Source organism: Podarcis gaigeae (assembly GCF_964106915.1).
Source record: "Podarcis gaigeae genome assembly, chromosome: 10".
NCBI classification, from domain to species: domain Eukaryota; kingdom Metazoa; phylum Chordata; class Lepidosauria; order Squamata; family Lacertidae; genus Podarcis; species Podarcis gaigeae.
The window spans coordinates 49,054,503-49,068,858 of NC_139686.1; the positions used below are offsets into that span (position 1 = coordinate 49,054,503).

General features: G+C 43.6%; 1 protein-coding gene across 4 annotated transcripts in view; it reads right to left on the reverse strand.

Moving 5' to 3' along the window:
* The window catches only part of TMEM117 (transmembrane protein 117), a 208,887-nt gene that overhangs the window by 68,992 nt on the left and 125,539 nt on the right, over positions 1 to 14,356 (reverse strand). For all 4 annotated transcript variants that reach the window (XM_083699329.1, XM_083699328.1, XM_083699327.1 and 1 more), the window contains exon 5: positions 13,611 to 13,708. In XM_083699329.1, the coding sequence (XP_083555455.1) occupies positions 13,611 to 13,708 (98 nt within the window). The remainder of the gene's footprint in view (positions 1 to 13,610; positions 13,709 to 14,356) is intronic.

The following is a 14,356-nucleotide window of genomic DNA, read 5'->3' on the forward strand; positions in this document are numbered from 1 at the left end:
TTCTTCTCTATCATTCCATACACCTGAAAGCTATCACTTGACTGGTTCTATTCCATGCACCAAACCCATCAAAAAAGTATCCGTAAACTGGGATGTTATTATTACTTTGCTTGTTGATGCTGATTGTGTTGCATTCTTGTTTCGTGGCATTGTGATTTTTTCACCAATAGGGCAAGATGCAAATATTTTAATAAATTTTAAATAAATCAACGGATAGCTAACCAAATAAATAAATTTCTGATCCATGTTACATAAGCACAAGGGCTAAAAAAACAACAACATAGGACATGATCCAGTCAATGCCTGTATATGTACAACACTTGCACTGCTCTCTTTACAGATGAGAGATAAGAGTATGGTATGGGGGTGTTTGAGAAAGGGAAGGGGGGATTAACCAACTCTGAGTTTAAATGTTTCATCAATAAATAAATAGCCTCCTTACAGTGGTACCTCGGGTTAAGTACGTAATTCGTTCCAGAGGTCCGTTCTTAACCTGAAACTGTACTTAACCTGAAGCACCACTTTAGCTAATGGGGACTCCTGCTGCTGCCGTGCCGCCGGAGCACAATTTCTGTTCTCATCCTGAAGCAAAGTTCTTAAGCCGACGTACTATTTCTGGGTTAGCGGAGTCTGTAACCTGAAGTGTATGTATCCTGAAGTGTATGTAACCCAAGGTACCACTGTAGTTCCTTTATTTGAAATGTACCATAAGTCTTCCTCCTTCTTGCAGCTATATTCAAGTGTATTCAGCAACAACTCATTGGTGCAATAATTGCTAAAAACATTGACAAAAACATGAAGGCCAACAACAATGAAATATTCAAGACATTAGTAGCAGAACCCTTGGATGACAAGAGAGTCAATGGTGTGCGAAAGGAAGATAAGGATCTTGCAGAGAAGCTTTACCAATTTCAGGATCTATTTCTGTTTCCTGAAATAATGATGTAGAAAAAATAACTGCAGCTTTGTGAGTCAGTCAGAATTTGTACATTTATACTGTATGTGATGTAGCTGGCAGAGATCTCCAAAATGTTTTTGGATCATCCAGTAGTTGCGAGGGGGCGGGGGCGGGAATGGTGAATAAATTAAAACCCAAAATAAAAGCCTCAGGCTGATGTGTTTGAACTTCACTGCAAACATTATTCATACATATTTAATTGTTCCATTGAGACTTTGACGGTTCTGGAGAAGTTCCAGGCATTATTGCCATTCCATTAGTAAGCCTGTAGCCTGCATACTCCTTAACCCAAAATGATTGATTCCATAAACGTCTTACCACTTACTGACCTGAACACTAATTGAAGTTGTGTATAGATTAAAACAAAGTGTATGGTTTTGTTTTTTTCTGAAGCCAGCCAAAATATGTTGTAATCTCTGGAATGCTGTGTGGCAGATGACAAAAGTGGAATTTCTATAGTGTCTCAAACACACACACACACATGCTTCCTGTCTATGAAGAAAGCTTTTCTAGAAATAACTGATGAAACGAAAATGATGGGTTGCAAAGGAATAACCCACTCACATCCCTTTCATAATCAGAAGTTGAAAGAGAAAGGCATAGCTCACCCTTCTTTGAAACATTAATATCACGTTACATATTCTTTCATCTGCACTTGGATCTTCTCAATTACTTTGTTTTGGGAAATGCTATGCATTCTTCGCCTCAAAATGAAACTAAATAATTGGAGATAGGTTTATCGTCTAGGGTTCATTCAAACAAACATGCAAAACACTATTTCCTAAGGTTCTGTTTAAACAGAGAGTGCACGAAATGTATAAATTATTTTAGCATTAAGCTAAAAGAATTCCCTTAGAAAAAGAATTCTGAGAAGAATGAGAGTGATGCCAACTCTGTTTCAACATTGGTTGGACTCCAGTCTCACAAACTGACTTCACTTGACTAACTAAAATGAATGCAGTAGAAGAATAACAGAAAATGCTAACAAAACAACATACAAGCCAGAAGCGCACAGCATTGTGGGGTGGTGGTGCAGATCTGCTGGCAGCTGTGACTGCTGCTTACACTGGTGGGGAGAATGGGAAGGGTGAGGAAGTGGGAAGGTCAATGGAGTACAAACATACCAGCAAAGTACAATCCAACCAATGCATTTGTCCCTACCACCTTATCCCTCTTCCTCCTAGTAAGCAGCAAGACTCAGATGTCAGGAGGTCATGAAAGCATTGCTGCCACAACATGCTGTACAGTACTAATATAACCACCATAACCACAGAGGATTTTGCTTCCCAGAAAAAAAGTATACAAAGCTGTAGCTTGGAAGAGATTTTGGGTGAAGCTGTTCCAACATGTGGGCACCACCACTGGCAAGGTCGTGATCCACTATTAACAAATTACACCCAATCTCACACAGAAAAAGAAATATATGCTGAAGATATTGCTAAACTAAAATACATGGTGGTTTTATGTTATTAATTACTCTTAGGGACATGGGTGGCACTGTGGGTTAAACCACAGAGCCTGGGACTTGCCATTCAGAAGGTCAGCAGTTCGAATCCCTGCAATGGGGTGAGCTCCCATTGGTTGGTCCCTGCTCCTGCCAACCTAGCAGTTCAAAAGCACACAGTGCAAGTAGATAAATAGGTACCACTCCGGCGGGAAGGTAAACGGCGTTTCCGTGCACTGCTCTGGTTCATCAGAAGCAGCTTAGTCATGCTGGCCACTTGACCAATAAAGTTCCCTCAGCCAATAAAGCGAGATGAGTGCCGCAACCCAAGAAGCAGTCACAAGTGGACCTGATGGTCAGGGGTCCCTTTACCTTTACCTTAAATTACTCTTGTTTTCATTATGACATTTTTTCAACCCACCCTTGGACCACTTGGTGAAGAACCATTTGGCTATAAGTAGAAATGATAAATAAAAAAGCACACACCTTTGATTCCTTTAACAGCTTTTGCAGCTAAGCTGACTTACGCAAGGTTGCTTCTTTCTATAATATCTATTTGATACGACTGCGTGTCAATCTGCGGCAGCTGATCAATGGGCATTTGGCAGTCAGATGGCAAATGTCTAAAAACCCTACAGAGATCTGGTTGTGAGAAGCTGGTAAGGTGATTCAGATTCAGCTTTCAGCATGCCCTGACTACAGTCTGTAAAGTTACTTTCTGCTGCCAACTTCTCTTTTTAGAGGATTTCAGGTGCCCTATAAAAATCTGAGTCATGCTGCTGGTTATTTTTAGGGATGAATGGATTCCCTTCATTTCGTAACTGTTCTGAGGTTCTATCATTCCTTTGATTCTCTTCTAGAAGAATTCCAGTCAGAGATCAGGACTTCAAAACATCCATTCTTAAATTCAGTCTGTGGACGGTGCCTGATAGGGTCACATGTCAGCCCCACTTCCTCCACCCTTGACCTTTCCTGTGTTGAGTAGGAAGATTCGAAGGAGCGAGGGTTGTAAATGCACGCAGTTGAGCATTTTTACAGGCACCCCTGAGATTAGGAACCCAGTTCCAACCATGGGGAGAACTGTGTGTTCAGACATGATTAAACCTCACTTTGGAATATTCAACACAACATGGGAAGCGACAGAGGCAGAATGGACAGCCCACATCGTCTCCACAATAGAATTCAAGGATTCCTGAATAGGCTAGTATTGTTGTTTGTCTGTCTGTTGTTTTTAGAGGAAACTTCAAAATAGATGCTAGGTATAGTTTGCACAGCAGGCTGGAAGAGAGGGGAAATCATTTTTCTCCCTTCAAACTCATGCTGTGCCATAGGAGCCAACTTCTAGGGGGTGAGCCCCACCCCACAAGATGATGGGCATTGGCATTCAAATGGTGCTGTGTACCCTGTCTTGTGATCAATTATGCAGGGCAGGGTTTACCTGGGGTCCCTCAATATTTTATTCAAATTGGCACCCCTGTGCTGTGCTAAGCATCCGGTGCTGATGGGAGAGAAAAGGGGTGTAAGAAGGGGACAGGGTTGCATACATGGCAAAGGATATTAACTTCACATATCCGCTCATGGCAGTTGAACTTGTGGTGGCTAGCCAGGAAAGAGATTGTTGTGGATATGGCTCAGTGAAAATGCCTATCCAGGGTGAGAAAGTAGGGGTGGGGGGAGGAATCATATTCAATGCCATAGATCAGTATGAAAATAAGAGTACGAAAAACTTGTGGTATTGTAATACTGTTATACCAAGGTACAGTTCTGGGAAGCATATCCCAAGAAGGATGTGCAGAGCTGAAGAGGGAGCAACCCTTCTCAAGTGGTTGAAGCACCTTCACTTAGGAAAGGCTACAATGATTGGGGCTTTTCATTTATTTTTTTTAAAAAGCAACTAATGGGGGTCATAAGTACAGTGGTACCTCGGGTTATAGACGCTTCAGGTTACAGACTCCACTAACCCAGAAATAGTACCTCGGGTTAAGAACTTTGCTTCAGGATGAGAACAGAAATCGTGCTCCGGCAGCGCGGCGGCAGCAGAAGATCCCATTAGCTAAGGTGGTGCTTCAGGTTAAGTACAGTTTCAGGTTAAGAATGGACCTCTGGAATGAAATACTTAACCCGAGGTACCACTGTTAAATGTAATGGTAAAGGACTCCTGGACTGGTTAAGTCCCGTCAAAGGCGACTATGGGGTTGCTGCTCTCATCTAGCTTTCAGGCCGAGGGAGCCAGCGTTTGTCCACAGACAGCTTTCTGGGTCATGTGGCTAGCATGATTAAACCGCTTCTGGTGCCATGGAATACCAGAGTGCATGGAAACACTGTTTACCTTCCCACTGTAGCAGTGCCTATTTATCTACTTGCACTGGCATGCTTTCAAACTGCTAGGTTGGCAGGAGCTGGGGCAGAACAACGGGAGCTCCCTCTGTCACGGGGATTCGAACCGCCGACCTTCCAATCAGCAAGCCCAAGAGGCTCAGTGGTTTAGACCACAGTGCCACCTGCGTCCCATAATGAGGGTCATAGTAGAGGTTTGTTACACCATGTAAAGTGCAAAAAAAATGGATGGAAAGGTTTTCACCCTCTTACAGTTGCCAATCCTGAATCCAACTGGAATGAGGTTCTGATCAAACAACAAGATGCTCTTTTTCTTTTTTCTTTTTACACACAGAGTAATTAAAGTACAGCATTTGCTACCATAAGGCTGTGATGGCCACTAGTGACTTAAAAGGAGAATGTGGCTTTCAATAGCTGCTCATCATGAGGGCGATGTATTACCTCCAGGATCAGAGACAACCACCTTTGAGTGTCAGTTGCTGGAGGGCAACAACAGGAGACAGGCATTCTCCTCACATTCTGCTTTTGGGCTTTCCAGAGGCTTGGCTACTGCAGGGCACAAGGTGGTGTATCAGAAGGACCTTTGGCATAACCCCACAGCCTCTTCTTCGGAAAGAAGCAGCTGCTTCTCTCCATGCCTCCAGCAACCTTCCCTTGCCCCCAGGCTTCACCATGGACAAAGTAGAATTCCTGTCAAATAATCAAGGGTTGTCTCCTCTTGCCAGCTTTATGATCAACTGTTCTAAGCCTCAGATATCTAGTTTACAATGTCCCTAGGAGTATATATAGGATCATATTTTTCTGCACTTTATTGAGCGAATACATTATAACCATGCTTCATTTTTCCACAAAAGGGATTATAAAGCTGCTATGTATATTCCCTTTCTTGTTGGCCTGATCTCTCTACCTATAATTATTATGTGGCTGGATTTGTTCTTCCCATGATTTCTAATGAATTCTGCTCAATGATGAATGAATAAATGCCAGTGTATCCCATCCTTGCATGGACAGGCGGAGTCCCCCAAACCCTGGGCAGCCCCTGTGTGGAATAACGAATCAAGACAATGTGCTATGGGATTAAAATTGGCCACAACTTTATTATGTTTCAGATGTGGGTAGACCTTGGCTCAGGCATTGGACGTTTATCCCTCCCAGTCCCCCGCTGGGGATCTGGGGAACATCAGGGTTATCCAGTGGGGGTGGTAAGGGCTGGCTCTTGAGAACATATGTTCAAGCAGAGAGAGAGAGAGCCTGCCCCCATTATGCCGCCGTTGCAGGGGAGAGCAATGATGACCTCTAGGCGTATGGCCAATGCCTCCCCTCAAACAACCCCTTTAACGGGGGAACCCTAGTATTACCGCCGCAAGGAGGAGGGGGGTCACCGCTGCATGCCCCCCCATTCAGGGAAGATAGACTAAAGGATTCCGCCCAAGGCCTGATACTGTCAAAGTTGTGACGTTTTGCTACGGGAAAGGCAAACCTGCCTATGCAGGGGAATTCCTTTCCGGCCCTTCAACAGCGACCCTGACATAGCAGTACCTGCTAACCTGTGGAGAAAAGGTTAATCTGCAAAAGAAGTCTTAACTGAGGGTGGGTAGGGTGGGAGAAGCTCTGGAGCCAGCTGACAATTCCCAGGTAAGATCCTCCCTCTATTGTGTGGGCAAGTAGACCCTCCCCCTACCTGGCCTGATCACCTTGGCAATGCTTCCCCAGGCAGGATTGGGCAACTGACTGAGGTAGGCGGAGACCTCCAGGTATCCCACCTGGGAGGGAGGCGAAGCCAAGCCTGTGCTAATGTTGCCGAATAGGGTCCAGGGGCTGTGCGCGACCATGCAAAGGACACCCCCCATTTAAAGTGGGGAGCGGTCATTCTGTCTTCTTCTGTATGTCATCTTTAGACAGAAATATATTCTACTGCTTGTCATCGTTCTACCAGATTTTCCTGTTATAAATATTCTCTTCCAATATCAAGCTCATTTTCCTTGGCTTTGAGATTTCTAGAACTATATATGAGTACCTCTATATTTTGTCTCCCTTTAGATGTCATTTTTGGATGTGATTTTGCTGTGTTACCTTGACTGATTGAATCTCCCCTGTCTCTGGGCTCCTCCAGGTGCCCTGCTTATTGCACATCGATTCTGATTTGCTTGCACAAAGTTTATGAGGAGGTTAGACTATGTCCAGTTTGCAATGAGCGTTCATTATTATTACCGTAGTTTGCAGTGAGGTTATACAGCAGTGAGCATTCATGCTGATTTGCTTGTGCAGTGGTTAGACATATTCCAGTTAATCATTCACTCTCCCCACACTTTTCTATGCATTTCCCTGTCACTTTCCTAACCTCAGAAAGCCAGCTTTTTAAAAACCCTGGATTTATTGTGCCAGAGCAACAGAGCATTTTTAATCCACTTTAACTGTGCAAACCTAGATTTCTGGTGTGCTCTGGATCCCCCACCCTCAAAATACTGATAGTCTGGAGATGACCTGTATGTACAGCTGCTTCCTACCAATTATTGCCCACTAAGGAATGCTGGCTGCAGCAGCACCATCTGCCTTGGTGTAGGAATACCATCGTCTGGAGCAAAGGGATTAGACTGGTAGAGGAAGAAGCTGTAGATATCTGCCAACAGTCAGATGGCTTGCCTGGAACAAGAATTCCTCCAGAGCCAGGTCAGAGGAGCAGTGTCCTTTTAGAACTATGAAAAATAAATCTCCAAGAAAACCCAAAACCAAAACCAACCCATGGAATAGCAAGGATTTATTAAGCCCATGGAGTAGCAAGGATGGAGTAGCAAGGATTTATTAAACCAGAGATTATATTGTAGCAGTTCCAAGAGTTTCTTTCTTTCCTCAATCAGAGAAAGATGTTTGTTTCACACACAGTTGTCTTAAGGAAAGAAAGGAATCACTTGTGACGTATAGCATTTGTTTTGACTCAAGGACACAAGACGGGAATTGGCTTCTGATGATATCACGCCTGCATAGTTTAAAGACAATCTGGAAAGCTATATATGCTTGTATTGAGTTCCGGTGACAGTACAACATTCATGGGTCACTGAGAGAGTAGTAAGGCAGAGATTCCCTGCAATTCCACCTGTTCCAACCACTGACTACTCTGATAACTTTGTAGACCAGAATTTAGCAGCCATGCTAGTCCAACGGAACAAGAACAGGGCAAAATTACTAGGTGCAAGAATTAATTAGTAGGTGCAATAAAGGTATTGCAGTATGTGCTACTTTAAATCAGATCAGATTTCGTCCGTCCAGAAGTCTGTAAAACAAGGAAGAAATTGTGTCATCAAGGTCTTGTACAGTGTCAAGAGATTGAAATTTCTCCTTAGTAGGCACAATAATAACATGATGACAGTGATCACTGGTGCCAGCTCCCACAAGAAACCAGAAGTCGCGTCCAGGGCCTTGTGAGGCCTCAAAAGTGCATCGGAGGCCACCCAGGCACCACTGCAGCCCCCACAGTGTAACATGATGTCATGATGAGGGAGTTGTGCACCCATAGTCTGGGGCCCAAGTCGGCACCTCTGATGATAATCATGGCAATAGTAGTAGCAGCATGAGGAGGATTTCTTAGCTGCCCTTCACCATATTTTAAATAAATAGTTTCAGATTACCTTGGAACTCAAACCCCTTTCCCCCAGGTCATGAGGCATTTTTTGCCTCACACAGGATGCCGTGTTGGGGAAACACCATCACTATGTCAAGGGACACAACAGCAGGCCTTGTTCCTTCCATGCTAGCAAGCCTGCTGGCCAATCCATCCCAATCACACATGTAGCATCCATGCAAAGAGATGTTAGCATTGTTACAAAAGTTGGGCACCACCCCAGTCTTTGCTGAGCTGTGGCAAGATCCCAGGAGGGTTCCCGGCACTCACCCAGGGTCTGTATTCCTTTGAGAATTGAGACTCGCCAAATGACATAGCTTTAAGAAATGTGCTTCATTCACATATTTACACCTGACTTTGGATGGAGGGAGTCCAGATCTTACAGCATGGTCAACTCAAGAGGGGGGTTGTTTCCCGCAGCCGTGCAGCCCTGAAGGTCCAAGGCATCTCAACGGAAGTGTTGCTGAAACTAAGCTGTGGGCACAGCCTTTCTCCTCTGGTCTCTCACTCTGAATCCCTATCAGGCAGATTGAGAGGGGGAGCTCCTCCTCTGGGCATGTATGACACATTCTCAGCAATGTGCAGGACTCTCCTGGAGCAGGGTGTCAGAGGTGGAAAAGAGCCAGCAGGAGCTTCTCCCTCCTTCTCCTGACACACACACACACACACACACACACACACACACACACACACTGATTGCTCAAGTCTCCTGCTTCTATCATCTACCTTCTGTTGACCGCTCCTCAGTGTCCCAGGCTCAAAGGTGTTATATTCAGAGTGTTCCCTGAGGGACTCTTGGGAGGCAGGCTGCCACCCAGCCAGTTGGAGCCCTCACTGGAGAACTCTTGGGCTGGTGGCTCCCAGCTCTTCTCCTTCTCCAACCAGGCCTTGACATCTATCCTGTACTAACTGCCAATAATCAAACCGCTCATGAAAATCTCTTGAGATCTGGAGGTGATGGTCAGTATTGTCACTCGCATTCAAGAGGCCCTTGGCACCCACAGAAGCTCCCTCCGGGCTAATCCATTAACCTAGTATCAAAAACGTCTCAGTAAAAAAAAGTGTCGTTTATCAAAGGCATCTCTCATTCTATTTATTTTTCAGATGTGCTGAGAATTCAAATGAGTAGCTCAGTTCAATCCACCTAAGGGCAAAGCAATCCTACCAAGCAACAGAAAAACGAACACACATCAAAAAAAAAACTTGTTTCTTAAAAGCCAGGAAAAGAGGCGGACTCTGGAGGTCAACCAATTAGAATTATTTCAAGGAGAAAGTTTAATCAAAAGGAAGGAGGGGAAAGCTTTAGTAATATTCTCCACCTCAGCCACATGTATTCGGCTAAGCTAATGCGGCTCCAGCAACTAATGCAATTTAAATGTATGCCAGATCCATTTTAATGCAGTCTTCGGGCAACCCCTCTTCCCTGACTGCCTTTGTCGTTAATGCAATCAAATTTATGTTACGTTGTGGCAGGGGAAAGTGGATGCTGATGGGAAGTAGGAATACTCAAAAATATTTTTCTGTCTTCAGATGTGGGGGTTTGTCTTTTGAAAGCGCCCCCCTTTCCATCTTTCCCTCGCTCCCTTCTAAAAGTCAGGTGTCACTCCGCGGAAACACATGGGGATTTGCCCATTAGCAACAAGAAAGGCTTACACTTGTGTCGCGGGAAGCACTGCTATAAATTAGAGTCAAGGTTCATCACAAGGCAAGCTAATCCAATTCCAGAGGAGAGGGCTGTGAATGCGCAATAGCACAAAAGGATGAGAGGCACTTACCAGGCTACTGACAACACCATTATTTTAAAGGCTCTTTAAGCTAGGCCTTTGAGTGCATTCGTCGGTACAATAAATAGATTGTATAATCTTCAGCATAAAGACGCGGCATGAGCAAGGTAGCTCAAATCCATGGATGTGAAAGGTTTGCATCATATTTGTTGTTCTAATAATTTTTGGGCATCCATTCAAAGATGTCTTTGTGTGATGGGGTTTTAAAGCAAAATGGGGGTGGGAGAGGACAAAGAGAATAAAAAGGAGGTGCATTAGACAGGAAGGAGACCTACGCAGCAGCTGCTGTTAACATTTTGTGATTTACTGATATTTTAATCTATCTGAAGTTCTACCTATTGCTTTTCCTGTTGGAGGTAGACAACATGTAATTATGGAAAGCCAAAATCTGAGCACCTTGTTCTTATTATTTCATCTCATGTACAAAGTAAAACTGGATGACTCAATATTGCTCAGCTATCAGCTCATTCTTCCACGGCAAAAGATGATTGATTCCCCCCCCCCCAACAAAACATCTTAGGTTATCTTTTGTAGCATGATATGGGTTACCTGAGCAGAAATGAGTCAGTTAAAGTACACATAGATGCAAAGTGTGTGTCTTCTACTCCTAAGGATTTTGCAAAAGTCTTACACAGGTATCCTTCTTATTCTTATTCTTAATTTTATTAGTATTAATTTTGTTATTAATTTTATTAACTGCCTTTCACCAGCAGGTCCCAAGGTTGGTTACAGCAATGTGAAAATCCAGAATTAAAAACAGTTTAAATATATTGCAGTCACAGGAATGGGGTGGGACTTGAAAACAGACATCTAGGGTGCCAAAGGTCAGGTAAAAGAGGTGAACCTTTAGCAGTCGCTGAAAGCTGTACAGTCGTACCTTAGTTCTCAAACAGAATGTGTTCTGGGAGTCCGTTCAGCTTCCAGAACCATTCAAAAACCAAGGCACAGCTTCTGATTGGCTGCAGGGGCAGGACATCCAGCTGCCAAAAATCATTCAAAAACCGGAACACTCACTTCCAGTTTTTGATTGTTCGGGAGCTGAAACATACGAGTTCTAAGGCGTTCAGCAACCAAGGTACAACTGTATAGGGAAAGCAGCAGATGCACCTGTGTGAAGAGGGCATTCCACAGCTTTGGGGCTACTACCAGTGGCAGAGCTTCGTGCTCCAGCACTGGGAGGTGGAGAGCAGGTGGGGGGCGTGACTGGTGGTGGTGTCCTGGGGGTGTCCTGGGGGTGTCCAGCGTGGGAGGGCAGCCACGATGGCACCCCACTGAGATCGTGGTGCTGGGAGCGGTGTGCTCCCCCCGCCCCCCTCTTCATCCGCCAGTGGCTGCCACAGGAAAGGCCCTCTCCTAGGCCATCCCCACCAGCATTCTGAACTTCTTAAGGTGGCCCCTTTGCTGATTTTAACACCCAGTGGGGACTGTAAGAAAGGAGATATTCTTTCAGATATTTGGGGCCAAGTTGTTCAGGGCTTTAAACACTAGCATGAGCACCTTCAACTGAGCCTAGAAATTAAATGCAAATTAATTAAATTAATTAAATTAATTAAATGCAAAACGGTGCTTTTAAATAAGAGGTTGCACAGTGAGGCATGTTGAACAAAAGTTGCATAAATATAAAATATGTAAACTATGTGATCGTCTAAGCTGTATTGTTTTTAACACTTGATTGGAAGCCACCCAGAGTGGCTGGGGAAACTCAGCCAGATGGGCGGGGTATAAATAATAAATTATTATTATTATTATAAGCTAACATTGATGAATGGTTTGGAATAAGCCATATTCATTTCCCCGTCTTCTTTGAGCAATATGCAACACTAGCTGAAGTACATTAAATTTGCCAAAATGGAGGTTGGAAGCAAATTGCTGCTAAAAGCATATGGAAGATGTAAATTTGGAACAACGTGTTCTGCAAATTTGCCTCTTAAAGAATCCCTACCTTAATGATTCTTCACAATTAGCTTTTTTCAAATTAACGCTTTAGTCAAGCAGCTTGGGCCATTCTGAGATGGGGGTGGGAAATATTTCATTTGCATCCGTCGATCGAGAGGTGGCCCTGGGAGATATCACAGGGTGAGAGGCTGTGAGAAGAGAGGGATGAGCCCAGGTCAGAAATGGAAGGACACAACTTCCTCTGTAGAGGATGGAAGTTAAGATATAGTGATTAAAGAGGATCTTGTTGGTTGTTTCTTTCTTTTCTTCATTTCCAGTAGATTAATTTGTTTTGTTTATTGCATTGTGAAAACTTCAATAAATTCCCCAAAGGCTTTTGAATATGTGGTCATAGCCAGTGGGTTTAATCTTCACCATTGGGAGGAATGGTTCTGTCTAAGTTATGGTTCATTCCCAGTTTGGACCTATTTCCCATTACTGCAGACCCATTTAAATCAATGGGCTTAAGAAAGCCAGGGTGGTAGAATGGTTGGGTTGCTAGAATCGGACCCGGGAATCTAAAGTTCAAATCCTCTGTCAAGTATACCTGAAGGAGCATCTCCACCACCATTGTTCTGCCTGGACACTGAGGTCCAGCGCCGAGGGCCTTCTGGCGGTTTCCTCACTGTGAGAAGCGAAGTTACAGAGAACCAGGCAGAGGGCCTTTTTGGTAGTGGCACCCACCCTGTGCAACACCCTCCCACCAGATGTCAAAGGAAAAAAACAACTACCAGACTTTTAGAAGACATCTGAAGGCAGCCCTGTTTAGGGAAGCTTTTAATATCTGAAGGACTATTGTATTTAAATATTTTGTTGGAAGCCGCCCAGAGTGGCTGTGTTTGTGTTTTCATCAACACTGCTTTGTGAATGGTCACTGTAGCTATTTTATATATGGTTAAACTATAATATAATTGTCACAGTCTGTATTTTTTGCATTTCCTGCTTATATTTCTCCCTCTACAACCACGTGTCTTTAAGGGGTCACAATACTTGGTTATAATTTTTAACGTTACTTATTTGCCCATCTTTCTTTTTCACTCTGCTTATTAAGAAGGCTGTTATTGAATGCCTGGCATGTATCCCATAAATAATGTCTTTATTTAATGAGTGGTGTTGCCTAAGGCAATTTTATTTCATTGCCCACAGCAAGTAATGAAGGCACTTATGTCACCCTTTATATTTTAAAAATCCCCATTAGATCAGCTTATTTTTGAAGATGAAATGATGCCTTGCTTACACTTAATCCAATTTAACATTCAAGACATTTGTGGCAAATTATTTCAAGGTAAAAATAGGTTAAGAAAACTTTATATCATGGTAAAACACAGCAGAACATTTATTGATTTGATTCTGATAAGAAAAGACACTCTGGATCAGACCAAGGATCTATCTCAGCTTTCCTCAACCTGATACCCTCCAGATGTTTTGCGCTACAACCCTTGGAAGTGGTTCAGAATTATATATTTACATGGTATATTCTGTACAAGCACACAGACAACCATTTGCAATAATCGAACTGTGGTTATTTCCTACCAGAATAAAATGATCCTGGTGTTCCCCCTTTTCCAGAAAGCTCTGGCAGACTTTCCCCAGTCTGGATAAGGCTTGTCCTGAAGCATCATATCTGTGACCTGGAGTGAAGAAAGAGACAAAGAGACTAGTTCAAGCTGAGGTAGTTCAGTTACAGTCATACACAGAGAGAGCGTGCAAGGGAGAGGGAGAGAGAGAGTTTGTACAGTAGTACCTCAGGTTACATATGCTTCAGGTTACATATGCTTCAGGTTAAAGACTCCGCTAACTCAAAAATAGTGCTTCAGGTTAAGAACTTTGCTTCAGGATGAGAACAGAAATTGTGCTCCGGTGGCACGGCAGCAGCAGGAGGCCCCATTAGCTAAAGTGGTGCTTCAGGTTAAGAACAGTTTCAGGTTATGTACGGACCTCCGGAATGAATTAAGTACTTAACCTGAGGTACCACTTTAATGTATTCCAGTGATTTCAAACGATACATCAAAAATGCCCCAAGACAGGGGACAAAGTTGCACATGCAATTAAGCAGGCTATGTGTGTTCACTCATAGATAAGTCCCAGAGAGGTAAATAGGGCTTACTCATGAATGAGGGCCTGCCCATATCTCAGCTTAATGTGCGCTGTGAACCCCATGTGTCTCCTTTAATCCCTCCTTGTCTACGCACCATTCTCCTCAAACTGCTGCCATCCCACACTTCCATTAAAAAAAATTATTTTTATTGATTTTCCAATATCGTTTGAATAACAGCCTC